This window comes from Fulmarus glacialis, unplaced genomic scaffold, assembly GCF_000690835.1.
Source record: "Fulmarus glacialis isolate BGI_N327 unplaced genomic scaffold, ASM69083v1 scaffold1004, whole genome shotgun sequence".
NCBI classification, from domain to species: Eukaryota; Metazoa; Chordata; class Aves; order Procellariiformes; family Procellariidae; genus Fulmarus; species Fulmarus glacialis.
In genome coordinates this window covers 12,501-25,912 of record NW_009207199.1, presented here as the reverse complement: position 1 = coordinate 25,912, position 13,412 = coordinate 12,501, and the positions used below count along the sequence as shown (strand labels likewise).

General features: G+C 45.9%; 1 protein-coding gene across 1 annotated transcript in view; it reads left to right on the top strand.

Annotated features, from left to right (window-relative positions):
- Nucleotides 1-13,412, top strand: part of CACNA1I (calcium channel, voltage-dependent, T type, alpha 1I subunit) — a gene marked incomplete at its 3' end in the record, with an annotated part of 69,337 nt that overhangs the window by 43,860 nt on the left and 12,065 nt on the right. Inside the window, exons 7-10 of the mRNA XM_009575984.1 lie at nt 919-1,225; nt 2,628-3,031; nt 12,294-12,445; nt 13,074-13,259. Of these exons, the coding sequence (XP_009574279.1) occupies nt 919-1,225; nt 2,628-3,031; nt 12,294-12,445; nt 13,074-13,259 (1,049 nt within the window). The remainder of the gene's footprint in view (nt 1-918; nt 1,226-2,627; nt 3,032-12,293; nt 12,446-13,073; nt 13,260-13,412) is intronic.

The following is a 13,412-nucleotide window of genomic DNA, read 5'->3' as shown; positions in this document are numbered from 1 at the left end:
TTCAGCACCAAGAAATATTTGCTCCATTTTACAGATAGGAAAACTGAAAGGGAACATGCAAAGGTGTAAAATAAGCCTGGTAGACTTTTTGGCTTCTATATGGAGAATAGGAAGAACTTGGGCATTTTGTTTTGTTTCTAAGAAATTGGGGGAGTAGGTTGTGGTTGCTTTTGTATTCGAAATGGAAAGCCTACCTAGGCTGGAGAACAAGTAATATAAGAGCTAATATGATATGTATAGTATCAGAAGAATCAGAAGAATAGAAAATGAGCAAGAAAGCATGGTTTTGCCAGACTATTTAGTGTCATTCTCAAAGTCATTAGTTTTTGTAAACTCCTCTTTGATTTCAAGAGCTCATTCATTTCAGCCAAATGCCATCTCAATGTATGGCGAATTAAGGTGTAAATGGCAGAAATAAATAAAATGCTCTGAACATACTGACATGTCCTCCAAGAGTTGAAGACCATAAATGACAGTGCATGATTTTTCCAGTAGTAAAAGAGCAAGCAGAGGAGAAAGCAACCAAATTATCAAACTAGTCCTCTGTCTCCCACCTTCTGTTTAACAGAAAGGAGAGGGAAAGAAAAAGTCCAGTTTTCATCAAACCCTTTGCAGGTAACTTCTAAGTGACTTGCTAAAGGTCCCAAAGCCTGCCAAATGAGCCAAAAGTCAGGCTTGTGTTTCCTGAATTTCAGTTCAGAGCTCTAAATTCTGCATGGAAATTACGTCGAGCGAGTTCTCAAAAACAAGCTCAGCCAGCCCTGGCTTCCTCTGAAATCCCATCTCCGTACACAGGCTGGTTCCCATTCCTCTGTCTGTCTCCAGTCACTTTCCCCTCCTCTCTCCTTTTACAGTCCCTCTCCCGCATGTTATTCCTCGTGCTGACATTGATTGTCCCTTCTTCTCCTTTGCTATTAGGTGGGCTCCTTCTTCATGATTAACCTGTGTCTGGTGGTCATCGCCACGCAGTTCTCGGAGACCAAGCAGCGGGAGCACCAGCTGATGCAGGAGCAGAGAGCCCGGTACCTCTCCTCCAGCACTGTCGCCAGCTACATGGAGCCGGGAGACTGCTATGAGGAGATCTTCCAATATGTCTGCCACATCGTGCGCAAAGCCAAACGCCGCACCCTGGGGCTGTACAACAGCATACAGAGCCGGCGCCAGGGCCACGTGGAGCCGAGCGATGCCAAGCTACGCATGAACAGGAAAAGCCAGAGGCACTACAGTAAGGATTGCATGGGTAAAGCTGGAAATGCCAATAGTGGAAATGTGAGAGTAACTGGGAGCATCTCCGTATGCCAGCTTGCCAAAGGACCTGTGCCTACAAAGCACAGAATTAGAATTAATATTAATATTCACCATTGAGCATGGGGCCATGGCCAGCGCACCAGACCAGCAAGGAGGGGATGACCAGCAAGAATGGGAATGAAACAGGGGTGACCAGCAGGGAACATTGGAAACCCAGGTCTGAAACCCGGACACCACAATGGGATAACATTAAAGGCACTGGCTGAGGCTTGTAAAGGGCTCCAAGTCTGGTATAGCAGGATGATGATAGCAGTTTGGGGGAGAGAAGTATTAGGGGGATATGACTAAGGATTGGACTCGGTGGCACAGCAGGTCCCCCAGAGCTCTCCTCCCAAACTGAGTTGCTGTGGGACCTCAAGAGAGAGGGAAAGGGAGTAGAATTGCAATAGGGTGTCTCCTGAATCAAGGGAGCAATACTGAAGAAGTCAGTTTGATATGCAAGGGCAATGGAGACAATTTCTCTTGATGGGAGCACATGCTGTTGTGTAAAATTTGACACGAGATACCATTTAAATTGGATTCCTGGCCTGAAAAGTGACTGTAAAAATGGTTTTATAGAGTTAGTATTAACTGCCTGCGATGCCTTTCCGAAGTTATGCTCCCATTAACAAGCAAAAAGGCGGATTTTCCTTCAGCTGGTCTTGCATACTGTGTCTTTCATTTTCTTTACTTGCTGGGAGAAAAGTTTCTGCAGGCTTCATCCACTGTGTTAATGAATTAATTGCTTCATTCCCCCAGTGTCCATTTGATCTTCCAGGCCCAACTGGAGGATCGAGGAACACAAACTTAGTTTTGTCACTGAAGTCAGGAGATCTATTATGATTCAGAGCGCACGCACTATCGGGAGAAAGTGTTCTTGCGCTATCTTTTCTAGCTTCTTGAGATGCTTTGCTAATGTAGCTTCCGTAATTTAGAGAGTTCAGCTCAGCATGTGGGTTCTTGGACCCCACTTGTAGCAGTTCAGGCCAAAAGCAGCCCTGGTGATCGTTTTTCCCTCAGTTCCCACTTAACACAAGCTACTGAGTCTCAAGCTGTGATTCCTGCATCAGACAAAACAGTTCTTCCTCTGATGGACGTGAACCCCCGTTGAGCCTAATCATTGGCAGCTGAACAGTACCATGCCTTTTGGACAGTCAGTGTAAAGCCCCCAATTGCAATGGCTTTTATTTCTGCCCTTGAGATGACATGCCAGTGTTTAATCATCCTTACAGCTAGAAAGCCCAGTTACCCTGTCTAAATAACCAAAAACCAAACAGGTGCCCAGTTTGGATGTCTTTTCCAAAGCCTTCTCCTTTAAGCGTGATCATTTCTCTCCCCAGGGCTTTGCCAGCAGCACAATTCTCTCGACTGCCCTCCTCAGGGCTTGGTCCAGCCCATTGCTGTGACAGCAACCTCTGATCCCACCAACTGCCCCCGATGTCATAGCGGGGAGCACGAAGCATCCCGAAGGCTCTCTGTCCTGGATAGCGCTGACTCAGACCAGGAGGATGGACGAGCCAGCGAAGAGGAGGGAGAGGGCAGCAGAGAGGACCAGAGTGCCTCCGAGCTGGAAAAGGAGGAGGAGGAGGTGGAAGAAGGCGGACGGCTGAAGTTCTGCAGTGACATGTGGCGAGAAGTGAGGGTCAAGCTTCGAGGGATTGTGGACAGCAAGTACTTCAACCGCGGGATCATGATCGCAATCCTAGTGAACACTATCAGCATGGGCATCGAGCACCACGAGCAGGTAAGGCACCGCAGGGCACAAGGTGGGCGGCAGGGTCTGGTGAGTCCTGCTTGGGGTTATGGCCTCGCTAAGCAGCTGATGCAACTCAGTGGAGGCAGAGATTGAGCAATTTGGACCCCAGGCCGCAGCACAGATGGTCCCAGCACGGCTTTGGAGAAAGCCTCAGGAGCTTGCAGGGTCTTTTCTTCCTTATCCCTGCACTTAATCACTTTCACTGTCTCCTTGTATTTTCCTCTCACCTCCTTTCATTCCCTCTCTTTTCCTCCTCCCCGCTGACTTCTATTCCTCTGTTTTTCTTTTTTACCCTGTCTTCTCTTTCCATCTGCTTCTCTCTCCTTCACCCCCGTCTCTTCCATCTTCCTCATCTCTCTCTCTCATTTCCTTCTCCATTAGCTTACTGAATCCTTAGTCTATTTGGTTAATTTAATGTGCCCTCTGGGGATGTCACAGGCACTTCACCAGCATCTCAATTCAAATCCATCAGCTTGCTAGCCTTTCCAGCTTAATTAAGAGATGCCTGAGCGCAGTCTATCTATACAAGAAGGCTAGGAAAGGCACCACCTCCCATCTCCAGTCATTTTTGGGGCTCAGATGGCTTAAGCCTTTCCTTTGCCCTGACAGCAAGAAGTGGTAGATAGGTCAGACATAGACAGCAGGTATGGACACAGGTTTGACTTTCATGCCAATAGTTTGCAGGCAGCTCTGAGTCAGCAGTGCACTTTATCCTAATGACAGACTTGTGAGATGGAGAAGGATTGTGTGCCCTCATTTTATAGCTGGGAAACAGAGGCTGTGTCTACTTTATGATGTGCAGAGCCAGCTTCAGAGGGTGTTAAGCACGCCCATGACCTTGCATCTGCATTGCTGGCTGGTAGCTCTGCTGCACTTTGCATTAAAGGAGTCCACGCTGTACATCCAGATCTATGCCACTAGTCTGAATGTGACCATGATTCGCTCCACGTGTCTGCCCACATCACATAAATAAGAGATCGCTCCACTACTGAGATGCTGACTGCATTGAAGCTTTGGAGCCAAGGTGAAGTCTAGTCTTGAACACAGTCTCAGGCAGCAAAGAGACAGGCAGTGAGTCTGGTTCAAGCAAGGCACACAGATTTGTCCTGTGCTGTATCAGGATGGAGATATCTTGAGACCCAGAGTATCTTAAATTCCCTGTTTGAGGCAACACAGTGTCTGAGCCAGTATTTGAAGCCTCAGATGTCTGGATCCCACCCACATACCAAGCATTAGACCATTTTTCAAAGCCCAGCTAGTTTCTGATACAAGGATGGGAAACCTTAATTTGATCCCAGAATGCAAAACTGCACTGGATGCTTCAGTACCAGAAAAATACTGGCAGGAGCTCAGAGGAGAGGAGAATGAAGAAGAGGCTGGAGGGGTTGACTCATGAAAATAGATTAAAAAGAGCGATGTATTTATCACGTAGCAGAGAGATGACTAAGGGTTGAAGCCCAGGACAATATGAAAACTGCCCACTGATGTTTTAAAGATGTGAGCACCAAGCAGGGAGAGCCATTGTTCGTTTTGGTTTATTGGAGACAGTGTGAATTAAGAGTTTAGCAGAAGAATGTTTGAGCTGGAGGTAGAGAATTCACTCTCATGTTATGGCTATTGTGTGTGCAGATTTAAGCCCTTCTAGGCCGCGTCTGCTGTGTTTGTACAGCCCGCAGCAGAGTGGGATCTGCCTGCAGCCTTGGGGTTTCTAGTAGCAGGTTATTAATGACACGTCCTTAAAGTTATGCTATCACTTTTTATCCATAAGTAGCTAGGAAAAGCTTATGACCCTGCATGCTGTTTCTACTAGAAAGAGACGTCAGTTGAATTGATCATAGCTGAAAAATGTGGTGCAGCCTGTTTATTTAAAATATGTGTACTGAATCCTGTTTCCCTGGCACAAAAAGATAAAAAAAAATATATTTAGACCATACCATGAATTCCAAGTCCTTTTCAGTCAGCAATTAACTCAAAAGCACACAGGCATTTGCACTTCCCTTTGCTCTCTTTCAGTTTTCCTCAAGCCATGCTATCAGTACATCTCAGACTGGTGCTTCATCGCCTCTTTTTCTCTCCTTCTTTTCTCTTTTTCCTGTTGTTTTTCCTCCTATGAAACACCAATTTTCACAGAACAATATCCAGCAAAACCCCTCTGCCTATAGAGATCTGTGATTTGTAGGGTGACGCCATCCTATGGCTGAAATAGCTTCCGTTGCTTCAGCTATTTCATCATATGAATGTCTCCTGGCCCAGAGCTAATGCATATAGAGACCTCTCGAGCTTTTATTTTCTGGTGCATGGGAGATCACAACCCCAGCCACTCTCTGGGGACGTATCTGGCTGGGCAAGAGGGTGTGCAAAGGTGTCACAAGTTTGGGCAGTCCTGGGAGCAGCTCATGGAATGTCTGTCAGCTCCTTGCTGCTCCACTTGTTCACGGACAATAGCAGGTGAGCTGGCCCGCAGACCAAAGCTCCCACCAGCCACCAGGTTAAGGGGTGAGAGAGACTGCAGGAGCCAGGCACAAGGTTCAGGCTCAGAAACACAGGAACCTGGGGGACAGAGCCCGTGTGCGAGCCTTGCCTTCGATTCCTGAGCCTTGACCAACAGAAAGAAAAACAGGAATTAAAATTATCTGTTTGTTACAATTCAGGTATTTAATATTCGCAGTGTTTTTCTACCGGGAGACTTAACCTCAGCAACTCAAACCACTTTACTCGGATCTAAATCATCATGGAATTTGGCTTTGTTTAGCTTATCCATCCAGTCCTTTGTCCTGTCCTATTTCTGTGGCCAAGGCAGCTTCCCATCTCCTTATACATTGGTTGTGAGGGAAATCAACTCATTTTGGGATAAACTGCACTGCACTGTTATGAGTAATTTTTAATCCTTAAGCTTATCACAAGTTATCACTTGTAAATAGATAAGTTTATTCAGATCCATCAGTGTGCATTATACCATGTAATATCCTCAGTATTAGGCCTTCAGATATTGCTGGGACATTGCACAAGCCAAAATCCATAATTTCAAGCGTTGTCCTGCTTGAAATAGTTTTTGCAGTTCTTCAGATCTGTTTCTACTTGGAAGTGCCTATTTTTAAAATCCAGTGTAGAAAATCAAGATATTAGATGCTTGTGGCTGTCCAAAAGGATCCTTTTAAGAGGCTTACTTTTTTTTAATATTCACAGAGGATCTGGTGCTGCTCACTTTTCTCCTTTATTCAGCATGAAGATGAAAGGCTGGTCCCAGCTGAATGTCCAGGCTGCCTTTCTCATATATTTCTTGAATGGGTGGTTAGACTCAAGCTTCTTTGCCATTAGTAGCCAGTGAGACAATTGCTGAGTAACTTGGTTTATCTTCTGCAGTATCTACTTACAGTATTCCTTCGTACATCAGATCAATATTTTATGAGGTCTGTCTTGTGTGGATCAGGAGGCGATCCCTTGTTTCCTAACTAGACCAGCCCTGTGGATCAGTACCTTCATATCCTTTAGCCTGTGTGATTTCCCTTTATACCAGCATTTATTGCATCCACAAGTTCATATTTTACAGTTATTGCTTCTCTTTTTACTATTTGCTGCTTGTCAGAAACGTTCAGCAAATGTCCAAGCCAGCTCATCATACTGACATTTGGTAAATGATGGAACAGTCTCCCTGGGGTGGTAGATGAAACCACATTACTTCAGTCTTGTAAAACTAGGGTATAACAAAACATCACAAAATCCTGTATTGCTTGTGGGGTGGTGATTAGAGTAAGTAAAAGCTAGTTGGTATGTTCCATGGCTGATTTCTATGCCTCTTCTGATTATTGTCAAATGACTTGACAGTAAGTGAGTAAAAATGGACAGGCTGGAGAGACCTCCCTATGAAATATTTCTCTCTCATTCTCAGAGGCAGTGATGTGCAGGTGTGGTTTGGTAGGTCTGGTCTGCATAGATCACATCAATTACTCTTCAGTTTCGAGACAGTTGCAAATTTACTCCTGGTTGGGAGAAACTTCTGTAGGGGCTTCATGGTAGTCTGCATATTCTTAACCTTTCCTATAGTGCAGGAGTTTCTGGCTGCTGTCAGATAATGGACTAATTACATTTTCAGTCTAATTGACATAAGAACTCTAATGTTAGTTAGTAAGAAACTGAAAAGGCGGAAAAAAGCTGAGCCGCTGCCTTCTATTGCCCCAGTTCTAGTTTCTGATCACTGGGCAGGAGCTCTGAAGTAGATCTGAATCATACATTTCACTCTCAGTATTTTGTCTACATTGTTAGGGATGAAGGACTTTTTGCCATGACGAAGTGAATTAGGTAGTTTCATGGATTTGGAAAGACATCCATATGCAGAGTAGGTGAACCAGTCTGGTTAAAACACTGGCTCTGGGCATGCTTTGCCCCGTGGGGTCTCTCTCCCCTTCAAGCCACCTCCCTCACCCCAATACTCAGCTCCCACAGTTTTGTTCAAGTTTCTCTCCTAGTATGATGGGTAAACCAGTCTGTCCTGGCTTGGCAATATACACACTTCTCATACTCATACTTCTGAAAATACACCCAGGAATTAAACATGTCTGTGAAGGCATCAAAAAACAGAGAGGATTTTTGTACAAGACTACGGACATTTCCCAAAAAGCTGGACAACCACAATTGTTCTTGGTCTGTATATTTTATTTACTTGACTTCATGGAAATATCCTAGGCTCTGAAAAAAAAAAATGTATTATCTGCAGCTATCATATATATTAAAACAAACAAACAAAAAGCTATTGTACAGGAGGATGGTAATGCCAGGAACTGAGATCTTCCTTCTTCTCCATTTATCTCAGCAATGCACTCTTAGTCTGATGACTGTGATATTGAGTATTGTCAGGTTGGGTTTCCACTAATTAATGAAAAACAGGCTGAAAGCACAAAGGATTAATTTGGCCTATTCAATTTGATCACAAACATTTTGAGAATCTGTTTAGCTTTTTTGAATGGTGTGAGGTAAACCGAGAGAAACATCTTGTTTCAGATAGAGAGATTCTTCTTGTAGGGAGATTTCTGGTCTTCCCTGGTTTTGCTTGGACTAAAATAGCCTTGAGTTCAGTCCTTTCCTCGTGGACACTTCAATTTACAGTTTCTAGGTAAACCTGGGTGGCCTGGGAGGAGGAAGCCTTGCTAATGGCTTTGATGATAAATGCCTGAGTGCTGTCTGTGGGAGCCTGGCGAGCTCTCACAACTGTGAGATGACACATTGTCATGGTTTAACCTTAGCCAGCAACTAAGCACCACACAGCCGCTCGCTCACTCCCCGCTGGTGGGATGGGGGAGAGAATCGGAAAAAAGTAAGAAAACTCGTGGGTTGAGATAAAGACAGTTTAATAGGGAAAGCAAAAGCCGTGTGCGCAAGCAAAGCAAAGCAAGGAATTCATTCACTAATTCCCGTCGGCAGGCAGGTATTCAGCCATCTCCAGGAAAGCAGGGCCCCATCACGCGTAATGGTTACTTGATAAGACAAACGCCATCCCCCCTTCCTTCTTCATCCCCCAGCCTTATATGCTGAGCATGACATCATATGGTATGGAATACCCCATTGGCCAGTTGGGTCAACCGTCCTCACTATGCTCCCTCCCAGCTTCTTGTGCACCTGGCAGAGCATGGGAAGCTGAAAAGTCCTTGACTAGTGTAAACACTACTTAGCAACAATTAAAACATCAGTGTGTTATCAACATTATTCTCATACTAAATCCAAAACACAGCACTATAGCAACTACTAGGAAGAAAATTAACTCTATCCCAGCCGAAACCAGGACACACATCCATTGTGTTGGGGATTCCATGTATGGGTAGGAAGAAAAGGAGAGAACCACTTTTTCCCTGTTTGCTTGCCCCCTTCATCAAGGTCACACTTCCCTGGCCAGAGAGAGTCCCCCGCACCAGCCATGTGCCAGCCACCAGCCTTGTCCACTGTCACTCATGGCCACACTGCCCCAGGTGCGAGGGCATCCCCACACAGGACACAGCCCCTGGTGGCCCCCACCCTGCAGCCTCTGCTCCCAGCTGGTGGCTCTCTGCACTCCACCGAATTATCTGTATCTCCAGAAACGGCTGCAATGCAGGATCTGCCTTTAGCCAGTGAGTGTGCCTCTCCAGCTGGCTCCTCTCTCTTTTTATTTTCTTTTTTCCTGAGTTCATTCCTTTTGTGTTGCTCTTCCTTCCCCAGCCTTTACTTCTTTCCTACTCCATTTTTAAAAATCTCTCCTTCTTTACTGCTTGTGGGTGCCACTGAGTTTATTTTACTATTCTTTTTTTCAGCTTTGTTTTTTGATTTCTCTTTCGCTGCCTTTCTCTCTGCCCATCTCTCCTTCCTTTCCCTGCCCAGTCTTTCCTGCCCCTCTCTCTAGGAAGGATGTTTTGCTCGGGCTGATTGATGGCCCATTAGAAAAAGATTAACAGGTGGAGGCTTGACTAGAGAAACAGATGTCAGGGAGGGAAGGAGAGACAGGGGAACAGGTGACCTTTTCCACAAGCGAGATGCAAGCATGGCTTTTCAAACAGCAATTGCTCCTTACGACAGCACAAGAGAGGATGTATGGACAGCAGAGAGGAGGATAATGCACCATCATAGCCTGTCGCTTTTTTACATTGATTATTCTCACTGACATAATCATTTGATTCAGGCTGAAACTGGCATCTCTGTTTAGCATATGGACCTTATGTTCCCGGCAAGTGTCATTACTGCCTGGCTCTCCGTGAAGTGATCTTCATCTCTCCCTTCCCGTGTGCACTTGCTCGTTCTTTCTCTCTCTTTGCTTTTATCTCCCCTCCTTTCCCCCTCGTTTTCAGGATGGTTTTGTTATTCAAATGTAATTATGGATGGAAATTGAGCCATTTCCCCTTTTCTGATTTTAAAGAAATGGAGTATTTCAATAAAAATAGAGGATTGCAAGAAATTAGCAAAGGGTGTGGGAAGCCATAGATGTGAAGAGCAGTTTCCAGTCCATTTGCTCACCGGGAGGATCTAGCCCCCTGGGGGTCCCAGAGCAGGGGTTAAAGCAGTCCCCAGCTTCAGGGGGAGGGTCAGGCCCAGAACTGCATTCCTCTCTCACTTCCCCTTCCACCAGCTGAATAAGTAACAGGCACAGCCAACACAAAGGCTGCCCTTCAGAAAAACAGCAATTTTGCAGTCCTCGGGGAGAGACCATGACTCCCCTTCCTAGTGGGCACTAATACTGAGATCATGGTAAAAATATTGGCTCTGACCTGCAGGGACTCACTTTTTTGTTTCCGCAGTGCCAGGAGTGTCTGTCCTCTCTTGCCCCAAACAACAGGCTTTTGCAGTTTTCTTGTTCCCATCCATTCCATGTGATGCTTAAAAGATGCTCAGGCATAGCTCAGACCAATGTGAAGGAAGAGGGGAGTCTTCAGCAACCTTTTTGGCACAGATATCCAAACAGTGACAGCAGTACTGCCTGCTACCACAGAGCCTGGGTCAGACTCACCTTGAAGGCTGGGAGCTGGGGCTCAGTGGCGCATTAGGTTAAACATCAAATATGTAACCTTGTCTGAGGTGTGACATACCTGCCCCAAGGTCAACATGGAAATCTGGGGCAGAGGAGCTCTAAAGAAGTGCCTTGGAGCTGCCGTGCCTTGTCCCTCTGCCTGGGAAGGTGGCACACCTTCGTCTGGAGCAGGTCCCCACCAGCTGCTGCTTGGGAAGGTGATGGCCAGCAGCATGCTACAGCCAGGTGAATTACCCTAGCAGTCTCATGCAGTCTGAAGGCTGTGGGTTGTCTAGCCTGGCCTCAAGATGCAACCCATTATACTGGTAGGAAGTTTTTCTCCCACTCTGGGAACATTTTGTGCCTTGCCATTGCCGTGGTAGTCTCCCTGGGCTATGTATGTGTGTGTCTGAGTATGTGCAAACACGGGCAGGCTTGCGCATGTGTCGCCCCTCATGCATTTGACCTTGTTCGAGACCTCAGCCCTTGCTATTTGGCCTGGTGCAGTCCCTGTCCCTGGATGAGAGGTGGTTGGAGCAGATGAGTCCATCCCAAATTCAGTGCAGGGAATGCCTCCGTTTCACAGGGGATGTCAAGATCCTGGCATCCCTCATCAATGACATAAGCGCAGCCTCTGTCTCCCTCTGAAGCAATGTTTCATCATTCCTGAGGAAACGATCTAGACCCTTTCCTGACCTTGTCAGAGAAGTTTCCAAGGCTGCACACACTGAAGAAAAAGTCATTAATTCAGAAAACAAAAGGAGGAGTAATTTAATTTGCTCAGACTTGTTCCACTGATGGAATCATTAAAACACTTTCTCTCCTATGCACAAACACATCGGTCTCTGCTGGAGAAGGCTGTATCACAGGGGCTGAAAGACGTGTCAGAGATTCAACAGAAAAAAATGCCTGAGGCAGGGTCAGATTGCCTTTTTTTCTTTCTTTTTTTTTTTTTTTTTGCTTTCAACACAGTCATCTTGTGTCATCCCTGGAGGTTTTCACCTTGTACATCTGCCTTTTTCCTCTTGCTGTCCATTTTTCTCTTTTTCTCACCCTGTCCTGCTCTTCCTGTCCCTTATAGGTAGGCGTTAGCAGTGTGCCCCTCCTCGCTGTTGTCTTATTCATCCAGTCTGATATTTGCTTGGGTGATTATTGAGACCATTCTGAGGACAGAGGCATGAGAAAAAACTGCTGGAGCAAGACCGGAAAACTAATGTATACAAAGGATTTGGTGGGGAGCGGGGGAGAGAAAAATGGGGAAGGGAAAAAATAGAGGGGAAAGGGGCAGAGAAGTGCAGTGAGGTTTAGAGGAAGATGGGGAACTGTTTTTCTATCATTCAGATGTTTTCAGAATTTCAGCAAAAAATTGTGCCAGCTACCTGTGGAGACCTCAGAGGAAGAAATCCTTGAAGAAAGAGGTTGACCACAGATCTGCCACTTTTGCCCTGCTTCAAAAAATACTCAAGTTCTTTGCACAAAGTAAAGCAACCTTTAGCCGGAGGACCAGGGCATGGAATGGGATGTGGGAGACGCTTGGTCAGCCTTGGCTGTGTGAATGGCTGTGGGGCTCCTCACCACCTCTAGTAAAAGCATTTGTTAGGGACGTAATCTATGATGAAGGTAGTAAATGTGCAAAGGAATTGGAGTGCAAGTGGCTCTATCCAGCTCCACTCTAATCTTGCAGCTCCCTACAAAGCCTGTCCCCTGGAAATGGTGGCACTTTATTTCCGATAATTTCAGGGCTCTCTCAGTTCTGACTCTCTGAATTTGCCTTCTCTCCAGCCAGAGGAATTGACCAACATCTTGGAGATCAGCAACGTTGTCTTTACAAGCATGTTTGCCCTGGAGATGATCTTGAAACTTGCTGCTTTTGGTCTCTTTGATTACCTCCGCAACCCCTACAACATCTTTGACAGTATCATCGTCATCATCAGGTGACAAGGGCCTTGGGGATCAACTGAAATACACATAGAAAAGAGTACCACAGAGCTTGCACATTTTCATGTGCCTTTTCAAAAAGGATTTAGCAGCTATATTAGGAGGAGCTGAGCTGATGCACAAGGCCAAGGATTGGGAGACCAAGATTCCCAATCTTTTCCCAACGCTTGGTGACCCTAGGCAAGCCGCATAGCATTTCTGCCCCTCAGTTCTCTCCTCTGTAGAATGGAGGCAATTGCTATTGCCTTGTAAGTCCACCACAAATATTAGCTGTGAAATATTTTAAAAATGCACAAATTAAGGATGCTACAAAGGTTTAATGTGTGATAGAAGGACTTGTCTTGCTGGAATTTAATGCTGCAATCCTTTCCTCATTCCTGCAACATGCAGTGCCATGTTCATGTTCTTAAGGGAGAAATGCAGCTTTCTACACATAAGTAAAAGCCTATAGTATATACTTCTAATTATATCTTCCTCAAACGGATTTTCTCTCTGACCCCTTTATACTTGCTGCCAATGCAGAGGTGAAAACTTGGGTTAGCATTGTTATTCCTCTCTCTTTTCTGTTTGTTCACTGGTCTTTCCTTTTGTCCCTCATATTCCCTGTGCCTCTCTGGGCTACAGCATCTGGGAGATCATCGGCCAGTCGGACGGGGGCCTCTCTGTGCTGAGGACTTTCCGTCTCCTGCGGGTGCTGAAGCTGGTGCGTTTCATGCCTGCGCTGCGCCGCCAGCTTGTGGTGCTGATGAAGACTATGGACAACGTAGCCACCTTCTGCATGCTCCTCATGCTATTCATCTTTATATTCAGGTGAGGAGGCAGTTAGTTGCCTCACAGTGTTTTGGGGATGCACTGCATGGCCCGTGTGGGTAGCAACTTCAAAGCATGATTGCATGACTCGTCTTGCCTGTTGCTGTAGGCTCAGGCAGCACTGAAAAACATTTATTCGTTCATAAGGGCTGA